The 23,922-nt window shown below is 42.2% G+C and overlaps 1 protein-coding gene across 2 annotated transcripts in view; it reads right to left on the bottom strand.

Annotated features, from left to right (window-relative positions):
• Nucleotides 1–1,771: 1,771 nt before the first annotated feature.
• Nucleotides 1,772–23,922, bottom strand: part of HMGA2 (high mobility group AT-hook 2) — a 144,715-nt gene continuing 122,564 nt past the window's right edge. Inside the window, exons 4-5 of one of the 2 annotated variants that reach the window (XM_005663957.4) lie at nucleotides 19,574–19,606; nucleotides 1,772–4,863 (exon numbers count right to left, since the gene is read on the bottom strand). In XM_005663957.4, coding sequence (XP_005664014.1) covers nucleotides 4,816–4,863; nucleotides 19,574–19,606 — 81 coding nt within the window. In that variant the 3' untranslated portion in view covers nucleotides 1,772–4,815. Of the gene's footprint in view, nucleotides 4,864–16,822; nucleotides 18,205–18,568; nucleotides 19,607–23,922 lie in introns of those variants that run through there. The other variant, XR_014803529.1, reaches the window with a different exon arrangement.

Genomic DNA, 23,922 nt, shown 5'->3' with positions numbered 1-23,922 from the left:
CTGGGGTTTGTTTATTTTCATTTTCAAGAAGTAATTTCTTCTTATGTGCTTTCTATATTAATAATAATGAAGAGACTTACTGTGGGTTATTTTAAATACATTTGGGCTGTCTATTATTAGGCTGAACTAATGAGCCATCTCAGAGGAGATGGCTATTCCTCCCCTGAATTCGTCCAACTTGTTGCCTGAACAATTTACTTGGTTCTTTTTCTTTTTTTGTCTTTTTGTCCTTTTTTTTAGGGTTGTACCTGCGGCATATGGAGGTTCCCAGGCTAGAGGTGGAATTGGAGCTGTAGCCGCCAGCCTACACCACAGCCACAGCAATGCCAGATCCAAGCTGCGTCTGTGACCTACACCACAGCTCATGGCAACACTGGATCCTTAACCCACTGATCGAGGCCAGGGATCGAACCCGTGTCCTCATGGATACTAGTCGGGTTCCTTAACCACTGAGCCATAAGGGAAACTCCTATTGGTTCTTTTTGCATGCTGCCTGTATTTCTGCACCTGCATCATTCCCCCCCACCCCCCGGGAGATGATATTTTGAAAGGCCTCTTGTTCTGGGATTTAAGCACAAAGTGGACACCTACAAAATATAGGCTGTGAAAATAAACGAAGCAATGAAGTAGTAAATTTGACAATAAATTTCCTGACAGGATGTTTCTTAAAACAAGCAAGTTCTTCCTAAGAAGCTAACCAAAGAGAGTTTTAGTGACAATGGTGGCAGCACAACCCAGAGGATTTAGCTTTTAAAAATCCGGGATTTATTCATAATCAGCAACAGAGGTGTAAAGATGATCTTGAACGTGGTGGAATAATTCTGACTCTGCTAATGGGTTTTATAGAATGAAAAGTTTCCTATTCAGTAGACACTTTGTAGCTTTCATTCCTTATTCTTTTCACCACACTGTTGGACCTCTACAGATGTTAATTCAAAGATAACTGATATAGCTGTTACTCCCCTTACAAACATTACAGGTGTGGGCCTTCAGTGGAAGCTCTCTGGTTTTAAACTATAGCCTATTCCTCCTTTACATATCATTTAAGGTCGTCATTGTAGAGTTAAATGCCAGACTGTGAAAAAGGGAACTTAGGACAGTTGACCTAAGTACAATATAGGAAGTTCCTGTCGTGGCTCAGCGGTAACGAGCCCAACTAGTATCCATGAGGATGCGGGTTCAATCCCCGGCCTTGCTCAGTGGGTTAAGGATCTGGCATTGCCGTGAACTGTGTGTAGGTTGCAGATGCGGTTCGGATCTGGCGTTGCTGTGGCTGTGGTGTAGGCCTGCTGCTGTAGCTCCAGTTCCACCCCTTACCCTGGGAACTTCCATATGCCTCGGATTCAGCCCTAAAAAGAAAAAAAAAAAAAAAAGAAGAAGAAGTATAAAACATCATGTTGCAACAGAAGAAAGGGTGGGGGAAAAAACTGTAATTGCAATGTATACATGTAAGGATAACCTGACCCCCTTGCTGTACAGTGGGAAAATTAAAAAAAAAAAAAAAGAAGTATAAAACAGTATTCCCTCTGTATCTGCAGGGTATCAGCTCCAGGACCCCCCTGCCAATACTAAAATCCGAGGATGCTCAAGTCCCTTATATGAAATGACTTAATATATTCAGCTCTTGGGAATCCGTGGTTGGTTGAATCTGTGGATTTGGAACCCGCAGAGGACGGACTGGACTTTAAAACTTTATGGCAGTGTGTGTAGAGGTGTGGGTGCATGATCTGCAGAGAGGAGGCAACAAAATGACTTGTGAATGTCTCTCTTCTTGACCTGTTTTGACCAAACTTTATTACTCATTTAATGGAGTCATGACAAAGAGTAGGAATCAAAACACATGGGGATCACAGAGGCTGTTATGTTTATTGTGCAGAACAGACAGTGATAATCCACTAGAGGAATATTTTCAACAAGCAAGCGATTCAAAGTACAATCATAGACAGCACCTCTACATGAAGAACAAAGTTAGAAGACACGCAAAGAAACAGGGAGAAAGTCAACTGCAGTTCGACGTCTTGATACTTTTCTCCTGCAAACACACCTCACTTGCAGAAATGGTAGAAAAGTTAAATGTCCAGTCTTACTTAGCCCGAGACCAACAACAGCAAAGAACAGTCCTATAAAATTTATCTCCCACAAAAATAAACTATATATATAAAAATTTTATGATGTTCTTACTGTTCCATTGGCCACAAGCTTTTTTTTTTTTTCAGTATGAAAAATGAGGTATACTGGGGCTTAAGAGGTAGTAGTGTGTTTTGATTGTTCAACGTATAGAAAATAAAAGAGTAACTTCATCAGAGATGGAAATCACTGGGTGCTCTGAGTTTGGCCAACCCGAGCAACCGTTGCAGTTTTATGAGCTGGCCAACGAGGTTTCAAAAGGCCCACCCCAAGACATGGAATGGGGCTTTTTATTTTTATGAGCCACTGTTTCTTTGCTTATTTAATACACAGTTAAGAGTAATGTTGAGTTTTCATTCTCTCCATAGCTCCTTTGGTGATTCACATCAGTGATCAATCTGCCGGTCTCAGAGAGGTATGTGGCCTTTGAAACTACCTCCCTGAAGCGGCTGGAAAGAGAGATGGTTTTAAGTTTCATTTGGCATCAGTACTAAAAGCCAGACTGACACAAGCCGTCATGAGAAGCTACCTCTTGGCCCAGTTGATAATACCATGTTAAAAAGTCAGCACACTCACTAGAAGAGAAAGGAATAAAAACTCTACATAAGAAGCCTTAAAATAAATCTGGTTGAGACATAGTACAAAAATCACATTTGTGTAAAATACATGAAAATATTTGTCAAGCATTTTCTCATAGTCAACTAATCTTCAAAACACATATTTTGATTGCATCATGCAAAAGCTGAGCTTGCTGCATCTCACCTACAAAGCTTCAAGTTTCTTTGAAGGTTGGCTTTATTTGATTTCTTTGCAAAAAGTATGTAAAAACGTGTTCCTTTCTATCAAAAGCCTTTTACAAAAATAGTTTTGATGAAGGTTAGCTGCAGTCTGAACTATTTCAAACATTGACAAAAATGAATGCTGCAAGTAACAAGTTCATTCCTTTTGAAGTCTGGAGGTAGGTCTTTGCAAGTCAATTAGTCCATTTCCTTAAACCATTCATGTGAGGTACAAACTTGGAGGGTAATATTTAAACATTACCGTCAAATTTTGTGTGATGTGTAGTGTGATGGAGGAAAATTATCCTTAAGAACCTAGGAGCGACTTGGTTAAAAAAAAAAAAAATTCAAGTTAATGGAGAAAATCTAGCAGAGAAGCTGAAACAAGTATTTGTAAAATTTTAATTAAAAAAAATCATAGAAAAAAAATACATAGCCATGCTGAAACACAGTAAGGAGACTGCTTCTTTAACTGTAACTAAGTGTACAAAAAGAACCGTAGATGATGAGTTATCACCTACCCGTTAGGGTTTTTTCTTGCATTGCTTGTGTATAGCAGCATGTAATAAGTACTAAACTGTAAATTCATTGTAACATTCAGAGGTAGTATTGAGCAGTGGGGATGTATTGCATCTCTGGCTAAAAGTGCAGTTTGAATGAAGAGATGGTGCCCTGAAGTCAAAGTAAAGCACCTCAGCCAACCATCCTATGTCAAAACGTATTACCTGAAGTAACACATAAGCTTCATTTGAGGTAAGTGGTATTTAGGTCTTTCACGGAAACTGATACACAATGGAGAGAGAGAGACAGAGAGAAAGAAAGAAAGAGAGAGAGAGACAGAGAGAGCCTGCTTTTTTGTCATTGTTGTTGTTGTTCTTGAAATTGTAGTATAACAACAGCAAAAGAAATTTAGATTTCGCTCCTCCCACCTCATAATCCAGGTAAATTCATCAATGCATTATTCTGTTGTACCTTTTCATTACATCACAAAGAGGATACGTTTACTTGTCTAGGTTCCTTAAAATGCTTGGAGGCTGACAAGTGTGATTTATTGCTAAAAGGCATGTGGCTCTGTAGGAAGTAGATTTTACCCAGATAAGTGTTCCTGAAGAAAAAAAAAAAAAAAAAAAAAAAACAACCCGAGGGCTGTGAGTAAATTTATTACTCCTGCTGATATGTGTGGCATCCATAAATAAAGGAGTTGGCAATCTGAGTTTGCTTACTTCCCTTTTTGAAAAGTGAACATCACCTTTTCTGGTTTGTTAGCTGGATGAAAGGATACATCAGCATTTCGTCTCACTTAGAAATAAAGGTAAAAATAAAAACATCATCAAGTAAGTGTCTACAAGGTTATATGAGAAAGAGAGTAGTATCTAGTCCTATCTTTGGTGTTCTACACAGAAGCTTCACTACTGTGAGCGGGCTGGGTGGTGTCTGAGGCGGGCGGCGTTTTCCCACCGCGCGCCTTGCCGAGAGGAATGCCCGATGTCACACTTTTGCGGGTGACATGTTTCTGGTCTGGATGCAGTGCAGTGATTGACTAAACCCGATTCGGAGTCTTTCTCACCCACCCACTCCTGCTTATCAGATCCACAAACTATTAGTAGGTTAAGGGAAAAGAAAACAGTAATTAAAAGTTGCATTGTTAAACTGTGTCCCCTGTGTTTACAGCAGTTTTTCACTAAACCTGGGACTGTGAAGGGATTACAAAGAAGGTGATTAATATAGTCCTTTTCAAGGTTATGTGACTTCTCCCCCCCCACCCCCGCCCCTCCCCCACCCCGCTCCCCCACCCCCCAGATGAAAGTGGAAAGACCATGGCGATAGAGAGTAAAAGTGGTCACTGCAGTGTCTTCTCCCTTCAAAAGATTCAACTGCTGCTGAGGTAGAAATTGAATGTTGGCGCCCCCTAATCCTCTTCCGCAGACTCCTGTGAGGATGTCTCTTCAGTCTCCTCCTGGAACACACAAAGAGCACAACGTTAGAGCTTACATTGTGTGGCCTCTTCTGACAAATGGTTCAGAGGTGACCTGTTGCCACAGCACATCACGCGGGCTTCAAAAGAGGATGCGGGTGAGTGGCAAGCCCCAAGTTCCCAGGGCTTCTTAAACCGTCATTGAGGACTCAAGGTGTTGTTTTTTCCCAGCGCAGTCATTAGCCTCTGTTGACTTAAGGCTTGACATCATGGCGGCTGGTCAGCAAATTCAATTGTCTGCCGTCCAGGGAATGTCAGGCCCTTGTGAGCTTACTCCCCAGTGAGAGGGAAAAAGAAAGGGATACATTTTTCCCGACAGCATGCCAGTCATCAGTTTTAGAAACTGGCAAGTCAAGTGAAGGGGAGGGGGGTCTATTCTTAAGGCACAAAGAAAACGCAGATATTGGCCTAAATCATAGCTGACACTGGTAGGGTGCTTGCTCGATGCTTTTAGGGACTGGCTGTCATGAGCCCCATTTTACAGGTGAGAACATCAAGGCACCACAGGTCATAGACCCAAAGCTGCGGGGCAAGGAGAGCCAGGCTTTGGGCAGGGTCAGAAGGGCGCTGGAACCCCCCGCGTGACCAGGACGCCACCAGCACCTTGCAGGGGCAGCATGCGGGCAGAAGCGAGCCTGAGAAAGGGCTGCAAGAGCTGACTACTCACTTCCTTTCCAAATGGATTTCCTCCTTCTTGTATTTATTAAAGCGCAGTTTAAGACAATAACCAAAGTTTGGCATTAACTGCTCAATCTCAATACTAAATCCACATCGACCAAACATTTAATGGTGGGCTAGCCAAGCAGAGAAAATCTAATATATATGTTTTTGCAGGGCCTCCTCTTCCTATAAATCTAATTCCTCCCTCTCTTTTCCTCTTTCTGATTCCTTATGGCTCTGGAATTTGTTGGAGTTTCTGCAAGCCGGCTTGAACTGCAAAGTTCTCTTTCCTTTTGCTTATTTAACAAATGTGCAGTACCTTTCAGGACATGGGTGGTAAAGCGGAGACAATAAACATTTCTGATAAAAGCGTCCTTAGTGAGAGGATGATTTTTATCAAATGCTGTACATCGTCTCATACGACGGCATGTGAAAAAGATCTGGGAGAAGAGTAAACATTTACTCCTGCAGCAAACTTTAAGAATGGCCAGCTTAAAACAGCTTATAACAGTCTTCATACTTTAATAGATTTGATTTTCCACATGGCTTCATTTTGTCTGGGTGGCTAACTGACACAATTTATACTCTCTTCCTTTCCCAGGTCACTACAGTACACCATTCAGTAACGCATGCCTTAAAGCTTGTCTGCATTATATGACCAAACTTCCATTCATTAGTGTTTGAAACACTTCAGCTGTGAAGGAACTCCTAAATGCTACCATGTGTGACGCTTTTGCGTAAAAGCAGCAAACGTGAGGAAAAAAGCCCATATGAACAGGCACTCGCACGTTCACATGTTCACATGCATGCGAGCGTGAGCGTGCGCGCGTGCGCGCACACACACACACACAATCCTGGGCTTTAATCACAGGCCACTGCTTACTGCAAACCCTCTGCAACAGGTTTCAAACTCTTTTCCCCCCTAAGACTGAGGCAGCTGTAAATCCTGGGAATAAACACACATACAAATGAATGGATTACAGCTTAAAAAATATATCCGCCGCAGCATCAAGTCATGAGATTTCACACCGGTTTTGTTTAGTCTGCTTTGGGTTATGTGGGAAATGTGGAACGTTTGAAGCTACCTCCCCTCTGCTCCCAACCCCCGAGCTGCGGGCTTCATAGGTTTATACCTCTTGATCGGCAACAGGCCATGACCCTGAGATTCTCTATGGAAGACTGACCACAAAGGAGAAGGTGGCAGGATCAAAGCCACCGAGGATGAGAGAGAGAGACAAGCCAAGGTTCAGCTGCCCTGTGACCTGGCCTTTTCCCTTAATGTTTAAATTTCAGAAAGTCACTATACCGTTTGGCAGATACGCTCTTCATCCATCCCCAAATGACTCCCTTCTCATGGTGACACGAGGTGTGGACTTAGGTGACTATCCCAAAACAGACCACAGTGCAAATGCTGGCAGATACATTTGCTTCTTTCTTCTCTTGGTTAACCAATTTATAGAATGCAGTCAAGTTGGAACACCCCCCACCCCCACCCCCGACTGAGCTGTCATTATTCCATTTCTGCTTGATTTTTCTAGACTACCTGGAAACCAAGGTGCTTCCAAATCCAGAAGGAGAGCACATTATCGGGCCATGAACTTATAAAGACCTTGTAGTAGATGGAATGTGATCAGCTTTTTATCTTTATTTTTTTATGGCCCCACCCAAGGCATATGGAAATTCCTGGGCCAGGGATTGAATCTGAACTGCAGTTGTGACCCACACCACAGCTGCAACAATTTAACCCACTGCGCAGGGCAGGAGATCAAACCCATGCTGCTGCAGTGACTGGAGCTACCATAGTTGGATTCTTAACCCACTGAACTCGTGTGTGTGTGTGTGTGTGTGTGTGTGTGACTAACTTTTTAAAACTTTCCCAGCAACTTTGCTTGACTGGAGCTCTTGGAGCTCCTGATATGTAAGTGGCTTCTTCAATTCCCTTAGACACAACTCAGCTAAAAATCACGGTGTCCCCATCTTCATCCTGTTTCCTTTACTTCATGGTTCTTAACACAACACGGAGGTGTCTTTCCCCTGACCTTGCAATGCTTCTCCTTAGTAACTGTCAGTTAGTAAGGGGTACAAGATTAGGATGTCAGAGGGGGGAAGCCTCACTCTGTCCAACTTTTGGAGGCCATGTGGCTCTCACGTGCTCAGAATGATCGTTTCCTCAAATGTCTGGTTCATGGAGAGCTCTCTCTTCTTGGCATAGCCCTCACTGGCCACCCTCCAGAGGACGGCACTGCTGCTAACTGGGTGATACTGACGGGCCCGTGACACCTCTCACCTCTGCCAACCCCACTTCTCACCCTTCCGGTGACTTGGCCTTTTGCTACCCGTGTGGCTGCCGCGACAAAAGAGCGCGTGTAACTAAGAGAAGAAAAATTCTCTTCATATTCTTGTGTTCCACCATTCATTTACTGGATTGGGGTAGGTAATTTAACAAGAGATGGCAAGAGAAGGCTGGGAGAGAAGAATTTGGCTTTCCCTCCCAGGAGCCAATTGGGTCATGGATGCACGAAGATGGAATTGGAAAATCCACGTTCAGCTGCCCTAAGTGTCACGGTTGACCAGACTTCACACAGAGCCCTTCTGTGGTGCAAAGAGTGGACAGGAACTGGTGATGGAGGAAATGAGCAGCTGGTTCTGATGTCCCCCAGGAAGCTTATTTCCACAGCAAAGTAGTTGGTAGGGACTCCTGAAAGTCAATCCTCTTTAGCAACTTAGAGGACACTGGCATTTACTGTAGTCAATAGCTTGCAACTTGGGATATTTATTTAAATTGCTTCATGTTTGCAACATATGGCCAAAGGATCTTTGAGCTTGGGTAGCTCCCCAAGAGCGGCTTTGAGGAAATAAGGGGGTTGAAAACTGCAGCCAAGCATTCTACACATCTCATTAGGGGCTGGTTGACGAGGTGGGCAGGCCAAGCAGTGGCAGTCTGCTCAAGGAGGCGTATGGTTGGGGATGGGCTTCAGGAATGTAGGATAAAAGGACTTTTCAAAGTGAAAGTGCAGTGACATTTTTATGAGCACCAGCCACTAAAGCCTCTAAACACTGAACAGCCCCCAGCCATTCACTCAGTTGCCTTACAAAGACAACGGAGGCCGCGCCACACTGGGGCAAAACACGCCATTTTTTTGGCAGAAAACTGAAGCGAGGGAAAAGAAAGTGGGCAGAGTTGGAGAACTCTATTTTTATTATGACTATTGGAAAATTGCACTCATTTTCCCTTAGTTTTTCTTTTGCCCCCACCCTACCCCCAGAATGTAATAAGTATAACTCTTTCATTGCTTTCATTACACTTGGGGAAAAGCCCTACTAAAACCTAGAAATGTGGTTTGCACACATCCCCATTCTTTTAATTTGGTGCAGCACAATGCATGTGGCTGTACCATTGGGTACACTTCTGCTAGCTGATTCAAAAGGAGGAAGACGACATGCCAGTATCCACCCGGATCCCCTAATGCTAGATGGAAATTTTTAATGTCTTAGGAGTTTAATTATAATCTTACCACACAGGCACGATTGAGGCTGTGTGCTGGAGGAAAGTTCAGTATTTAATGCAAAAGCTGAAGCTCTGGGTTTAATTTTCAGATGCAGACTAAACAGCAGGTCTGCAATGGAAGGGAGGCCAGCGAATTCTAAATGGAACCTAGAAGTGAAAATACTCTCTCTGCGAACTTGAGGAGCGCTGTCACCATAATGGCCCTCTTTGTATGGAGTAAAGGGATGCAAAGTCACAACAGTCCATGTTGGCTCTAATACATGCTTATTTTTTCCCCCCTTGGTTGCAAAGAATCCTGCAGCTCATTTTATTGAACTTGCTTTTTTTAAGGCTGCACCCGTGGCATATGGAAGTTCCCAGGCTAGGGGTCGAACTGGAGCTACAGCTAGCCTACGCCACAGCCACAGCAACGCGGGATCTGAGCCACGTTTGCAACCTACACCACAGCTCATGGCAACGCAGGATCCTTAACCTGCTGAGCAAGGCCAGGGATTGAACTTAAGTTCTCGTGGATACTAGTTAGGTTCGTTGTCACTGAGCTATGACAGGAACTCCTCATTTTATTTTTATTTTATTTATTTTATTTTATTTTCCTTTTTGTGTTTTTGCCTTTTCTAGGGCCACTCACATGGCATATGGAGGTTCCCAGGCTAGGGGTCTAATCAGAGCTGTAGCCACCAGCCTACGCCACAGCCATAGCAACTCGGGATCCGAGCCTCATCTTTGACCTACACCATATCTCACAGCAATGCTGGATCCTTAACCCACTGAGCAAAGCCAGGGATCGAACCTGCAACCTCATGGTTCCTAGTTGGATTCGTTAACCACTGCGCCACGACAGGAACTTCCTCATTTTATTTTTAATTTATTTTTTTTTGGCCATGCCTGTGGCATGTGGAAGTTCCCAGGCCAGGGATCAAACCTGTGCCATAGTAGCGACCCCAGCCAAAGAAGTGACAACGCTGGATCTTTAACTGCTGGGCCACCAAGGGAACTCCCTCTGCAACTCTTTTATTATAAAATGCTGCAGGCTACAAAGATATCTGTAATTTAAGCTATCTTGCCAGTAAACCTATAAATAGCTGGTAATCCAGAAAGAGTAGTTATGGCTTAATGACATTCTTTTTGTCATCTTAGAATGTTCAATTCCTTAAAGACTTGGAATGACAAACTCAAGAGTTCTTCATCTTCGTATCTCGAGCCAGTCCCGCCAGAGCAGAAATAATGGGCTCTCCCCCTCAGCAGCAATGACCAAAAACCAAATTTTCAAGTTCCATCTGCAGCTCAGCGACCCGTAAGACCACAACGCTGTTTTTCTATTTCTCAGTCAGGTAATTTATAATGGATTGGGGCTTTTTATCTTAATGGAAAGCGATTATTTCCTCCAACTAGGAACACTTTATATCACATTAAAAAAAAGACATGTTCAGGAGTTCCTGCTGTGGCTCAATAGGTTAGAAACCTGACGAGGATCCATGAAGATGCAGGTTCTATCCTTGGCCTAGCCCAGTGGGTTAAGGATCCAGCATCGCTATGAGCTGGGGTGTAGGTCGGAAGACATGGCTTGGATCTTGCTTTGTGGCTGTGGTGTAAGCCGGCAGCTGCAGCTCCGATTTGACCCCTAGCCTGGGAACTTCCATATGCTGCAGGTGCAGTCCTAAAAAGCAAAATAAAATAAATGTTCAACATTACATATGCAATTTCTATGATCTGGCAAGTGCAAGGGATTCTGATGGAAATGTGAGGAGGGAAATACCTTTTTCAACAGGAGACTTTAGAAGTTGGGGTATTTATCCAGGATTTGTACCCGGTCTCTTTTTTTTAAATTTTAGTTTTATGTATATAAAAATACACAAGCATCTACCATGCATGAGTTACCATCAGCTTAATAAAGCCAGTTTTAAAGTCTTATTGGAGGATGTTTAAAGAAGGTTGACCTTAGATGGCACTGACCAGAGGGACCAACTCAGGCATTAATGGGTATGTGCCTTTCACCACCCACTGTATTAGACTGGTAATGATAATACTCATCTAGCTGCCCAGCAGGCTGTGAGAAAAAAGGCGACAACCAAACTTTGAAAAAAGAGTAAAAGTCCTATCAGACTACAGGGTGGAGCTATGATGATGAATTATAGTCCCTCCTTCTGTGTTTATTTCTTTACCTGTGATTCAATGATAGATTGTTGAGAAAGAAAGGAGGGAAAAAAATCCTATTCTTAAACATTGCTTCCTAAAGAAAACAAAATAAGACATTCTGCATTTGTAAAACACATTCCTATTTGCCTTGTTCCTGCCTATGAGCAGAGTTCTGAAAATACTGTAGACACAGGTTAACACTCATCCTGGGATACTAGGAGTTTTCTTTCCTGGGATGAAAAGCTCTTTAAAAGTAGGTTCAGAAGGGAGTCACATTTCTCAGATAGGGACTTTATTTTATGTATAAACTAACTGCAAGTTTCAGGATCCTGTAAGTCACCATTTCTGAGGATCACCAGCCTGATCAATTTTCCATGCCAGCTCTAATTTGTATCGAGGGAACCTTATGTTTAAAAAATAGCGAAAGATGCAGTAAAAGGATTTTTGCAGGAAGGAAGCACTCAGAAGAAGGAAGCTGATTTCAACATTTCCAAAACTGTTGAGGGATGTTCTTACTTTTATGCAGAGTAGTTTAAAAAAGTGGATAGGTTAAAGGCTATTTAATGGTAATATTCCAGATGTGTTCATTGATGGTGCAGACCAGGAGAAACCTCTTCGTTTTCTACGTGTGTAAAGTTTTTCATAACTTGTATTTATTGACAGGGAACATCTCTGGATTTTAATCATTATTGCACCAAACATTTCTCGATAACCTGAGATAGGACTTTAGAACAAGATTATGAGACTATCAATTATAATAGTAAGTTAACAAATAATTCTTTAATAGACATTCAGTGTCCAGCAAACACTCCCTGAATGTAAAGAAAGCTTCTTGGATAAAGCAACATATTTCCATTTGAACATTAAGGATTTTCTTAGCAAGGCCATTTTTTTGGGTTTGTTTTTGCTTTTTAGGGCTGTACCCGAGGCATATGGAAGCTCCCAGGCTAGGGGTTGAATCGAAGCTGCACCTGCCGGCCTACACCACAGCCATAGCAACGCTGGATCTGAGCCACATCTGCAACCTACACCACAGCTTATGGCAATGCCGGATCCTTACCCCACAGAGTGAGGCCAGGGATCAAACCTGCATCGTCATGGATCCTAGTTCGTTAACTGCTGAGCCATGAAGGGAGCTCCAAGGCCGTGTTTTAAGGCAGTTACTATTTATTGAAATTAACCTGGGTGAGCAAGTTTGGATAATAGGAAAGCTTACATATTGAATACATAATTAGTTTTTAATCCAACTTACATCAAAATGCAGAGGGAAAGCATTCTGCACTATGCATAGAAAAGCAGGCAGACATGCCCATTTTATTTTTAGTCCACAGACGGTACCACACGGTTAAAGGCAATCGTACTTGAAAAAAACTCCTATGGGAAATCTGTCCAGAAACACTACATTTTTCCTTTTGGAGTTTTCTAAATTGCCCCAAATTGAGTGATGTTCTTTCACTTCTGTTAGAAGTTTATGTCATCTCTATAAGACATTGCCTGCCAAGAAACAGCTGACTTCATCTTGCCAATATGCCTTTATTACAACTAAGCTAATGACTTCATATGTTTACAGTTAATAATCATTTTGATATGCTTCCTCCGCCCTACCCCTGTGCTATTAGATCCTTCAACTACTTTATGATAAGGGTTAAATGCTGCTTTTTCTACTTGGCTCTCTCCCCTTTGACCTCTGCCATGTCAGAGGTCAGGGGTTAAATCCCAAAGGATTGCCTATGCAACAAAACGGTCCCACTCAGGGAGGGCTTTGATAGAATTCTCCATGTTTTGCCAGTTGGTACCAAACATTTACTGGCCCACAAAATGTTTTACCAGCTTGAAAGAGCATAAGTTGGAAAAGAAATAAATCAGTACTCTTTATGCCTTAAGCGATATAAATCACTATGCTCCCTGAGTGAGTGGAGAGTAACTCTTTTTTGCAAGTCTGATTTACGATGCACTCTTTACTGCATTGGCCAAGAGACCATGTAAAAGATGAGTGTTAGAGTGATAACTCTCCCTTCTTCCTCCTTCCTCCTTCCCCCTTTGTATGTCTAGACTAAAAGCCCCCAGTAAAAATGCCTTCTTTGAGAACAAGATGCTGACTGCAATTCATCAACCTGCTTGTCCCAAAATGAAATCTCTCATTTTGCTCCAAACAATGTTTAGGTTGTCTGAAATATAAACATCCTCAAAACTGCCCTTGAAGTCTCTGTAAAAACATTCAACTTTTTTTTTTGTTTGTTTTATTTAAGGGGGGAAAATCCCATGATAACCAAGGCTTACTGAGATTTCTTCACCCCGATACATACCCCACCCACAGAAGATGTTACTTGCAGGTAAAAGCTCTATTTCGAAACAGAAAGCTTTGTTTCCAGTCTTTTAGAAACGGAAAACTTTCCAATTCTCTCATTGGGAAGTTGAAAAGGAGCAGGTTTCTACCTGTCTTAATTGCTCGAGGGGTAGCTTGCCAGGGCTGTTACAACAATGAGGAAATTGGGCTGAGAGGAAGGAGAACTTAGGATATTTAAAAATCGTCTTTACCCTTTGGGTAGGGCTCAGTTGAGGAAAAAAAAGGTTTGAATTAAATATAAGGATTCACTTCTAAACTCAGTTTAAAGCCTTAAAAGGGGAAAAATAAAGAAACAATAAGCTACTAAAAAACCAGCAAAACTGTCTTAGAAGTCTGAGATGGAGTGAGATTTCTTCTTATCAAAATAAAAACTTGAGGAAAAAAACCTCCCTCTATCAGTAATAAGAACAGCAGCAACATCTACCACTGTTTCCTACTCGAGTTGAGACTGTAATCCATACGGCTGAGAAGTCACCTGCTTTAAATTGCTAAAAAACTATAAAATTAGCTAATGTCTTATTTTATTACCTTAAATGAAAATCTAGTAGAGTTCTCTAGTAAGTTTTGTTTTCACTGGTTTTTGGAATTAAAAAAAAAAAAAGTTAATGTGAATATTGCAGATTTTCCCCTTTGGATTTTTTCCCCCCATACCCACAGCATGTGGAAGTTCCCAGGCTAGGGGTCAAATTGGAGCTGTAGCTTCCAGCCTACACCACGGCTGCAGCAACAAGGGATCTGAGCTGCGTCTTCGACCTACACCCCAGCTCACGGCAATGCCAGATTCTTAACCCACTTAGCGAGGCCAGGGATCGAACCCGCATCCTCATGGGGACTAGTTGGGTTCACTACTGCTGAGCCACAATGGGAACTCCTCCTCTTTGGATTTTTAAGAGACTATTAACTTTCCCCTGTTAGGATTATGGGACACACTCGAGGTTTGTGGTTGATGATACCTCGTGGACTTAAGTGATATAAATCCTTATCCTTAAATTTCCCTTAAATTTTCATTCCTTCTCTAGATGCATGTGCTCATATATACAAACACAAATGCACATTTTTTTTTTTTTGTCCTTTTGCCTTTTCTAGGGCTGCTCCCGCAGCATATGGAGGTACCCAGGCTAGGGGTCTAATCGCAGCTATAGATGCCGGCCTACGCCACAGCCACAGCAATGCCAGATCCTTGACCCACTGAGTGCAGCCAGGGATCGAACCCGCCACCTCATGGTTCCTAATCGGATTCGTTAACCACTGCGCCCCTATGGGAACTCCCAAGAAGAGGCATTCTTGAAGCTCTGAGGAAATTTTAGAATCTGATGGCATTAAGATACTTTAGAACAGAGTCTTTGTAATTCCATACACATGTAATATACACATATGTCAAGTGATTCTGACTGCTTTCATCCTGATAATAGGATGTAAAATGTCCCCTTACTTAAAAATAAGATACTTATTTTAAAAAGATGCAACAAAAACACTGGAGGTCAAAAAGATACTAGTTTTCAACTAATTAGAATTCTAACATTTTTTTTGAATATTAATCTCAGGAAATGAAAAAGCCAGCATCCCAACATAAGTCAGAATGTAATAATACTCCCTGGAATTTATAGAAGTCTCTCAAACTGTTCTTGAGGTTAAGGGAAGATGCACTGTTATTACCCCAGTTCACAGATTGATACATAGGGAACAGAGAGATGAATTCGCCCACTGTTGGGACCAGAAAGCAAAACCTTGGGCTCCTTACACACTGCTGAGCTCTTTTCTTTAAATGTAAAACAGTTAATTGTGCTAACATTTTTGCCACCTCGGAGTTCCCATCGTGGCTCAGTGGTTAACGAATCTGACTAGGAACCATGAGGTTGCGGGTTCGATCCCTGGCCTTGCTCAGTGGGTTAAGGATCCGGCACTGCTGTGAGCTGTGGTGTAGGTCGCAGACACGGCTCAGATCCCACACTGCTGTGGCCCTGGTGTAGGCTGGCAGCTACAGCTCTGATTAGACCCCTAGCCTGGGAATCTCCATGTGCCACAGGTGCGGCCCTAGAAAAAGACAAAACAAAACAAAACAAAACATTTTTGCCACCTCAAAACAGGATCTGGAGGTGACCCCTCAGAGTAGTGCTGATGAAGAAAGGACATGAGTCTGAGTTAGTCCAGACTGCCATGTGGAAAAGCCATCGGGAGGGTATTTGGAAAGAAAAGGAAAAGGAAGAGATTCTCTTGAATGTGGTGTAAAATTTACATTATCCTCCATGAACTTCTGTAGTCCATGTTTATATAATTCATCACTGTGTCCTTAGTATAGATTAGGCAGCCCGATGAGCTCTTTTTTTAGTTCCTGAGTCTGAACTCTCCTTTCAAGGGCAAAGCTGGAGCAGTGTCTTTAAGACAGCTAGACTGATCAGTGAGGACTCATCCGATCTATCTGTGGTTTCTTTGATAGTCCTGATTCTCTTGGGGAAGAAAATTTATGATGTCCCTTACAACATTTCCTGATGTATTACTGCCCAGTGTGCCATCAGTTTCAGCCACAGTGATCTCTCTACTTATGATCTGTCTCTGCCTCTTTACTTTTGATGTGCCATTCATCTCGTCTATAACGTTTTCCTTTCTTTCCCTAATCAATGTCCTCACTTCCCCTTCTGCAACTAAAGAACAATAACAAAATCAAAATGCTTCTGGGGATCATTCACCTGTGTCCCCTATGGGCCTCATATAGATTGACCTTCTGTGGTCATTTGCTCAATGAATGTTCAAATGTCTTCTCATGGATGTTCACCGAGCATCTTCATCCCAGCTCAGCATTAGCATCCCTTGGGGAGTTCATAAAAGATACTAATAAGGTTGCAGAATCACATAAAGGTAGGGACAGGGATGTGCAGGTAAATGTTCCACAACTTGCTCTCCATTTAAAAAAAAAAAAAAAAAGTCCTGCTTTGTAGTATTTGTTGATGTCTATGTTGTACATACGCCCACTGTAGTGGATTTCAAATTACCTACTTGTCATCACCCAACATAGAATTTGGAAGAGATGGTCACGATTGGCTCAAAAGGGCTGGCTCTAGCACACACACACACACACACACACACACACACCCCGTACACAGTTGTCCGTCCTTCAGTTTCTGAGGGGATTGGTTCCAAGGCCTGCCTCAGACACCAAAATCTTCAATGCTTAAGTCCCTTCAAGTCCCATAGTGGGCCCTCACCCTGTATCCATGATTCTGCAACCATCAATTCAAACAACTCTGGACTGAAGTACTGTATTATCATTCTTCTTCTTCTTCTTCTTCTTCTTTTTATTATTTATGGCCGCACCTGCAGCATATGAAAGCTCCCTGGGCTAGGGACTGGATTTAAGCAGCAGCTGTGGCAACACCAGATCCTTTAGCCCACTGCGACAGAGGGAACTCAGTGCAGTATTTATTAAAAAATAAATAAGCTAACCATCACAGTTCAAGTCCATGTTGTTCAAGGGTCAACTATAGATATAATTACATTTCTGTAATCTCTAGGTGCAGAAAAGACTAAGAATCTCTAACTAGATTACACATCTCTCAAATGCAGTGACTGTGTTTCTGTTTGCCTTATCTCGCCTACAACACCAAGGCTGGAGACTGAACCAAAGTTAACAGACCACATAAAATTATTAATCTATTGTGCACAGTCCACGGATGCAACTGAGAACACTGCAGTATCCTTTGATCTAAAGGTACAGATTTATACATTCATTTTCTCTTCATTCCCTTACGGATGAAGGAGGAGAGGCGAACTATATTTGAGTTCTCCTACTTCAAATGGTCAAACTTTTGTTTATATTTTGTTTTGTTTAATATTGCTTAGAAACACTCAAACACTGCGTACTTATTTTTGGTGCCCTCTACCACTCATGGCTTTTAGGAAAGGGAACAGCTATGATGGTGATTTTTTGTGTGTCTGGACATTTTGTCTTTATTCTACTTAAAGCACATGTGTAATTACTCAGATCCATTTCCCCTGCATGCTTTTATCTGTTTAGAAGCTTCAATTCTCTTTCGAGCAATATTTGTAAAGAAGAGTGGACACATAAAACTGTCTGGATGGCCTTTCCCAGGCCAGGTGACACTGTCTCAAGAGTACAGGGTGCGAGGTTCAAGTTTATCTATTTTTTAATTTTTACATTTTTTTGTCTTTTTAGGGCTGCACCTTGTGGCATATGTAAGTTCCCAGGATAGGAGTCGAATCAGAGCTGCAGCCACCAGGCTACACCACAGACACAGCAAAGCCAGATCCCTAACCCAATGATCAAGGCTAGGGATTGATCCCGTGTCCTCAAGGATACTGGTCGAGTTTGTTACTGCTGGGCCACAACGGGAACTCCCGAGATTCAGTTTTAGAGCCCTCTAAGGAAAAGATCGCATGCATAACTTAAATTATATGAAAGATCTACAAAGAAATTGGTAAACTATGACACTGCTTAATAACTTCAGCAGATTCTAAATGACGCATTTAGATCTCCTGGGCATCTCTTTCAAACCAGAAAGGGAGACAAGTAGGCTTTTTTTTTTTTTTTTTTGTCTTTTTGCCATTTCTTGGGCCGCTTCCCCTGGCATACGGAGGTTCCCATGGTAGGGGTCTAATCGGAGCTGTAGCTGCTGGCCTACGCCAGAGCCACAGCAATGCGGGATCCGAGCTGCGTCTGCGACCTACACCATGGCTCACAGCAATGCCAGATCCTTAACCCACTGAGCGAGGCCAGCATCGAACCTGCAATCTCATGGTTCCTAGTCAGATTCGTTAACCACTGCGCCACGAGGGGAACTCCAACAAGTAGGCATTTTTATGCTTTAACAAAGCTTGCATACTTGGCGATCATGGTTAATTTATTCTTTAGGATTTTTTAAGATATACTTCCTCTGGAGTTCCCGTCGTGGCGCAGGGGTTAACGAATCCGACTAGGAACCATGAGGTTGCGGGTTCGGTCCCTGCCCTTGCTCAGTGGGTTAATGATCCGGCGTTGCCGTGAGCTGTGGTGTAGGTTGCAGATGCGGCTCGGATGCTGCGTTGCTGTGGCTGTGGTGTAGGCCAGTGGCTACAGCTGCGATTCGACCCCTAGCCTGGGAACCTCCACATGCCGTGGGAGCGGCCCAAAGAAATAGCAAAAAGACAAAAAAAAAAAAAAAAAAAAAGATATACTTCCTCAATAAGTAGGATTCTTATGCTTCTACGTATAGATTATAGTTGGCACAAGGAACTCCAGGCATATGGAACAAGAGAAGTAAAGCTGGTTCCTAATTTTGATGTTACCAAAGACTTCAGAGGCTGAGAGTCAGCCATGGAAGTGCTGATGATCTGAGACTCATCAATAGCAAATTAGTACAATAATTTCCCAGCCTTCTTTGGCATATTTTGGGATCGCCAAATGATAATGGAATAATTCAATGAACAGATATGTTTCCAGTTATGGATCATGATATACTTTGCGGCTAATAAGTCCTGTATCAGGTCAATGGACTACGGATAGTTAGATGGAAAGGACATTAGATGCTTAAGAGCTGGCAAATCACATGACAATATTAAGTATTAGTTTTTATATAAAAAAGTTTTTATTTTCTAAAGTATTTCTATTTACTCTGTATACCTCACACCTTGATCTTTTAGTTTTTTGGGTTTTTTTCCTTTTTTCTTTTAATGGCTGCACCCACAGCATATGGAAGTTCCTGGGCCAGGGATGGATTCCGAAACACAGCTGTGACCTACACTGCAGCTGTGGCAATACCAGATCCTTTAACCCAATGTGCTGGGCCCACTACTGAGCCTCTGTAGTGACCTGAGCTACTACATTCAGATTCTTAGCCCACTGTGTCATAGTAGGAAGTCCCTTGATCTTTCAGAGTTTTTAATGACACAATCTCAGTCTGAAGGATACAACCAATTTTCAAGAACACGGAAACGCTGACATAATCAAAACTAGAAAAATACTAACTAAAGGTTTAATTTGGGGTCATGTTTTTTCACTTTACTTTTTATATTACTTGGGAGAAAAAAGTCAAAATGACCTCTCTTACCTGAGCAGGCTTCTTCTGAACGACTTGCTGTGGCTAAGAAAGAAAGGGAAAAAAAAGACATATTTTAATACGAAACACACATAATGAAAATAATTAAGTATGCATGTTTTAAATATAGACATTTGTCTGCAGAGATGAAAATTTCAAGGTTCAAATGGTTTTTCTGACGTTAGAGGGTGTTTATTCACAATCTCCACACGTTAAAGAAATCCAATGCAGGTTATCTTGATTAAGGCAATTCCCAATTAAGTTCTGCAATACATACCAGCTACATCAAAATAAATCTGCTATTCTATTTACTTGTTTTAGCCAGCATATCACAAGATATAAGGACTAGAAGGACCTAATTTGTTAATTAAGAAAAACCCGAGATAATAATTTATAAACCATAAAATTTACTCCCGTGGAGTGTATGCATCAAAGATTTTTAGTATATTCAGAGTAGTACAATTACCATCACCATCTAATTTTAAAACATTTTCATCTCTTGTGAAAGAAACCCCATATCCATGATCACCCACTCCCCGTTCCCTCCTGCCTCCCCAGTCAACCTCCCAATCCCTAACCAATCACAATCTACCTTCAGTCTCTATAAATTTGCCTATTCTGAACATGTCATGTAAATGGAATCATATAATATATGGTCTTTTGTATCTTTTGTAATCATACAATATACAGTTTTGCTTAACTCAGCCAGTGAAATGTTTTCTAGGATCATCCACGGTATAGCATGCATCCGTAATGCATTCCTTTTCATTGCCAAATAATATTCCACTGTACGGATATGCTATATTTTGTATCTCCATCCATCAGTTCATGGACATCTGGGTTGTTTCCAACTTTTGGCTGTCATGAATAATGCTACTATGGACATTCCTGTATAAGTTTTAGTGTGTACATGTTTTCATATCTCTTAGGCATATAGCTAGGAGTGGCACTTCTAGGTTGCAGAGGTAACTCTATGTTCAACTTTTTGAGGAGCTGCCAGACAGTTTTTCAAAGCAGGCTCACCGTTTTACATTCCCACCAGCAATGCCTGAGGGTTCCAATTTCTCCCCATACAGGCCAACACTTGTTATTGTCTGTCTTTTTAATGACAGACATCCTACTCGGTGTGAAGTGAATGTCATTGTGGTTTTGATTTGAATATTCCTAATGGCTAAGGACAGGGAGCATTTTTCATGTACTTCTGGGCCATCTGTACATCCTCCTTAGAGAAAGGTCTATTCAATTCTTTCGCCCATTAAAAATGTCTTTTAATTATTGAGTTATAAGAGTTCTTTTTACGTTCTGGATGCAAGTGCCTTATCGGAAGATGATTTGCAAATACTTTTTCCCATTCTGTGCATTTGTTCACTTTTTTGATGGTACGTACCCCTTGCAGAATATCGTGTTATATCTATATCTGTGTATCTATACCATCCACATCTGTTTTACTCTAGGTAGAGGAGAACTCTCTTTTGAGTGAAACATCAGAGGCAACTTTTTCCTCCCTAGCCTGAATTAATTGCTGCCATCCTCCCAGATATTAGGGTAAATTCACTCTATCGTGACGGGATAGAGCACCTCTTCATTTTCCTCCCTCTCAGAATTTTAGCGCTGCTGTGAGTCTTACTGCTGCTGCGGTAAACACGTTTTAGAAAAATCCGCTTTGGAAAACAAACCGATGAACACGATAAAAATAAAAGAAAGGGCAAAATACTTTGGTTTACTGAAAGACAAAAAAAAAAAAAAAGTTCTTCCCTTTGAGTTTAAATCACAGCAGAGATGACATCCTAAAAGCCCAGGTTGTGAGGTGATGTTTTCTCCAGGCGGAATCCACCTTAGGACTTCCTGCCTGTTAGGATTCAAGAGTCTGCGCTCAGAAAGGATTCATTTCAAAAGAGCCCGGTGGAAGAATAGACCGCTTTTCTTCCTTCTCTCTCTCTCTTTTTTTTTTCCTGCCGATTACACCTGTACACATGTTTACTCCCAAACCGTTGCAAATCCCCACACATTCTTGCAGGCTGACTGCTTCCTACTGCTCAGAGGTCCCCCTCCCTTTTTGGCCGAGGAGCTCGCATTCATATGACTCTTGCACACTGTGGGGCTCAATGAAATCCTCTGAAAGGGCTGCCAGCTCACCCAATTTTCCATGAATTAGGTCCTGACACTTCAATGAGGGGAAAGACAATGTCTGAAACCCTGCCAGCCCTGGCTCCCGGCCTAGTCCGTGTCACAGAACGTCTACCAGCTGCCCTTCCACAGAGCACTTCATACTTCTCAGACCACCAAACAAACAGACCCTTGAGCACTTTCAATGCTGGTTGGGGTTAGGGCTGCCAGGGTGTTTTCTCAGCCTCTGGCGCCCACGGGCTCCAGACGGTGCCGAGAAACGGTTTTTTGTTGTTGTTGTTGTTATTTTGTTTTGTTTTTATTTTTATGAATGGCTTTGCTCGAAAATGCCGACGGAAGCACCATACGACGGCCATTCATAAAAAAGGGAAAGGAAATAAACCGCTGTCTGGAAATCTTTGGGGATGCTAAACCAACTGCAAATCTCTTATCTTCCTAGGGGCATCTGCTAGCTTAGAGAGCCAGAAACCCGTTGCCCCTTAGGGTTCTTGTCATGAAAAACATGGTCAACCACTATATTTTTAGAAGAAAAACTGCATAACAGCAACCGTGCATATTAATCTTGAGTGTGGTTAGCAGTATAGTTCCCTGAACCTTAATAAATGACTAATGTTTTGCACATGCACTTCCCCTACAGAAGTGAAAATCCTTTCTATTTTTAGCATCTGTCCCTTCGTGACTGGAAGGACCCAGGCCTTACTTTCATGTGTTCACAGGGAAACTAAGGCAGAGGGAATTTAAATAACCGCCCTGAGATCATTTTCTAAAGCTAAAACAACCCGGGTTGCCTAATTCTCTCGGTCCCCTGTAGCATGCTCTGAGGAACCCCGTTCTCAACCTTAAAAAAAATAAATAAATAAAATCCAGTTCAACTTAGGAAGAGAAGCTATACTTCATGGCCTTGGTGTCTGCCTCCAGAGTCATTCTTTTCTTTGGGATCTCTCAGGATTCCCCACTGCCACAGCTGGGGAAGGCCTGTGGTTTCCTTAGCAGGCCAGCTCTGACTCTCCTGGGCTGCTGATGGACATGAGTTTACAGGTTCCATCCCTGGCCTTGCTCAGTGGGTTAAGGATCCAGCGTTGCCATGAGCTGTGGTGTAGGTCACAGACACAGCTCAGATCCTGAGCTGCTGTGGCTGTGGTGGAGGCTGGTGGCTACAGCTCTGATTAGACCCCTAGCCCAGGAACTTCCATCTGCCGCAGGTGTGGGCCCAAACAAAATAAATAACTAAAATAACTAAATAAGTAACAAGACATCCCTTTTAAAGGCATGGATTTCATAATGACTGTTCTACTGAACAGAGAGCAAAGCCCTCCAAGTTGCTTATTTAGACACTTCTGACGGTTCCCTTTCTATCAAGTCTGTGCACGTGGGCAGTGTACACAGTTCAGGCACTTTGTCGGCCTGGCCCGCCAACCTTTCCTTGCACCGAGAGGTTGAGGTCCTTCCTTGGGTTATAAGATTGTTACATCTTTCAAACAGCTTGTAATGAACATCTCACATTCCACGGTTGCACTGAAACTTCTAGAGTACAATGAATGGGTGAAAGACAGCTTCCTCCCAGAACAAAAGAACAGCGACAACAAAAGATTCTGAAGAAATGCTTTGAATGAATGTAATGTTAAGGTAAAACTGTGAAGCAAATGAAAAAACTCTATCAGCTGAACTTCTGTAAAGACGAAGCAGGGCTCTTTCCAATCTCGGGAACTTCAATGTACAGTGTTTCCACAGGTTAACCCTTGTATTGGACTAGCTCAGCCAAACTGAAAGCACAGTCTGTGAGCAAATAAATAATATTGTCTGTAAAGAGCTTAGGATACAGGATGCTAAGAAAGTGCAAAGGATATTAAAAGGAAAGAACCTATTTGGGGATTTCTGAGATCATACAGCAAACCAGTATTTCTCCAAATGAAAGGGAAACTGTTATTGAATTCTGAATGTCCACAGAGTATTTTGGTTTTCAAGATTTTGTAGAAAGACACTTGTGCAGGAAATGTATTTCAGTATAATTAAGGGGTTCCCCAGCCCTCCCGAGAGTCCAGCCAATGGTTCCAGGGAGTCTGCGTATGTTAAAGCTGATACCTGGACAGCTAAGCCACCCCTTCTAGTAGATATTGAAAGAAAATCCTTCGTAACAAAGGACCTGAACATTAGTAGTTCACTTTAATACTAATCGAAACTTTAAATGAAAAGAGGCTTGAATTGGGCTTAACTTAATTTTGTAAAAGACAAGG

This window comes from Sus scrofa, chromosome 5, assembly GCF_054392235.1.
Source record: "Sus scrofa isolate SSC_HxYL_T2T_F1_AM1 chromosome 5, Sscrofa_HxYL_maternal_Yorkshire_Landrace_v2.0, whole genome shotgun sequence".
NCBI lineage: Eukaryota > Metazoa > Chordata > Mammalia > Artiodactyla > Suidae > Sus > Sus scrofa.
The sequence above is the reverse complement of the archived record's forward strand: the minus strand, read 5'-3'. Positions and strand labels throughout refer to the sequence as shown.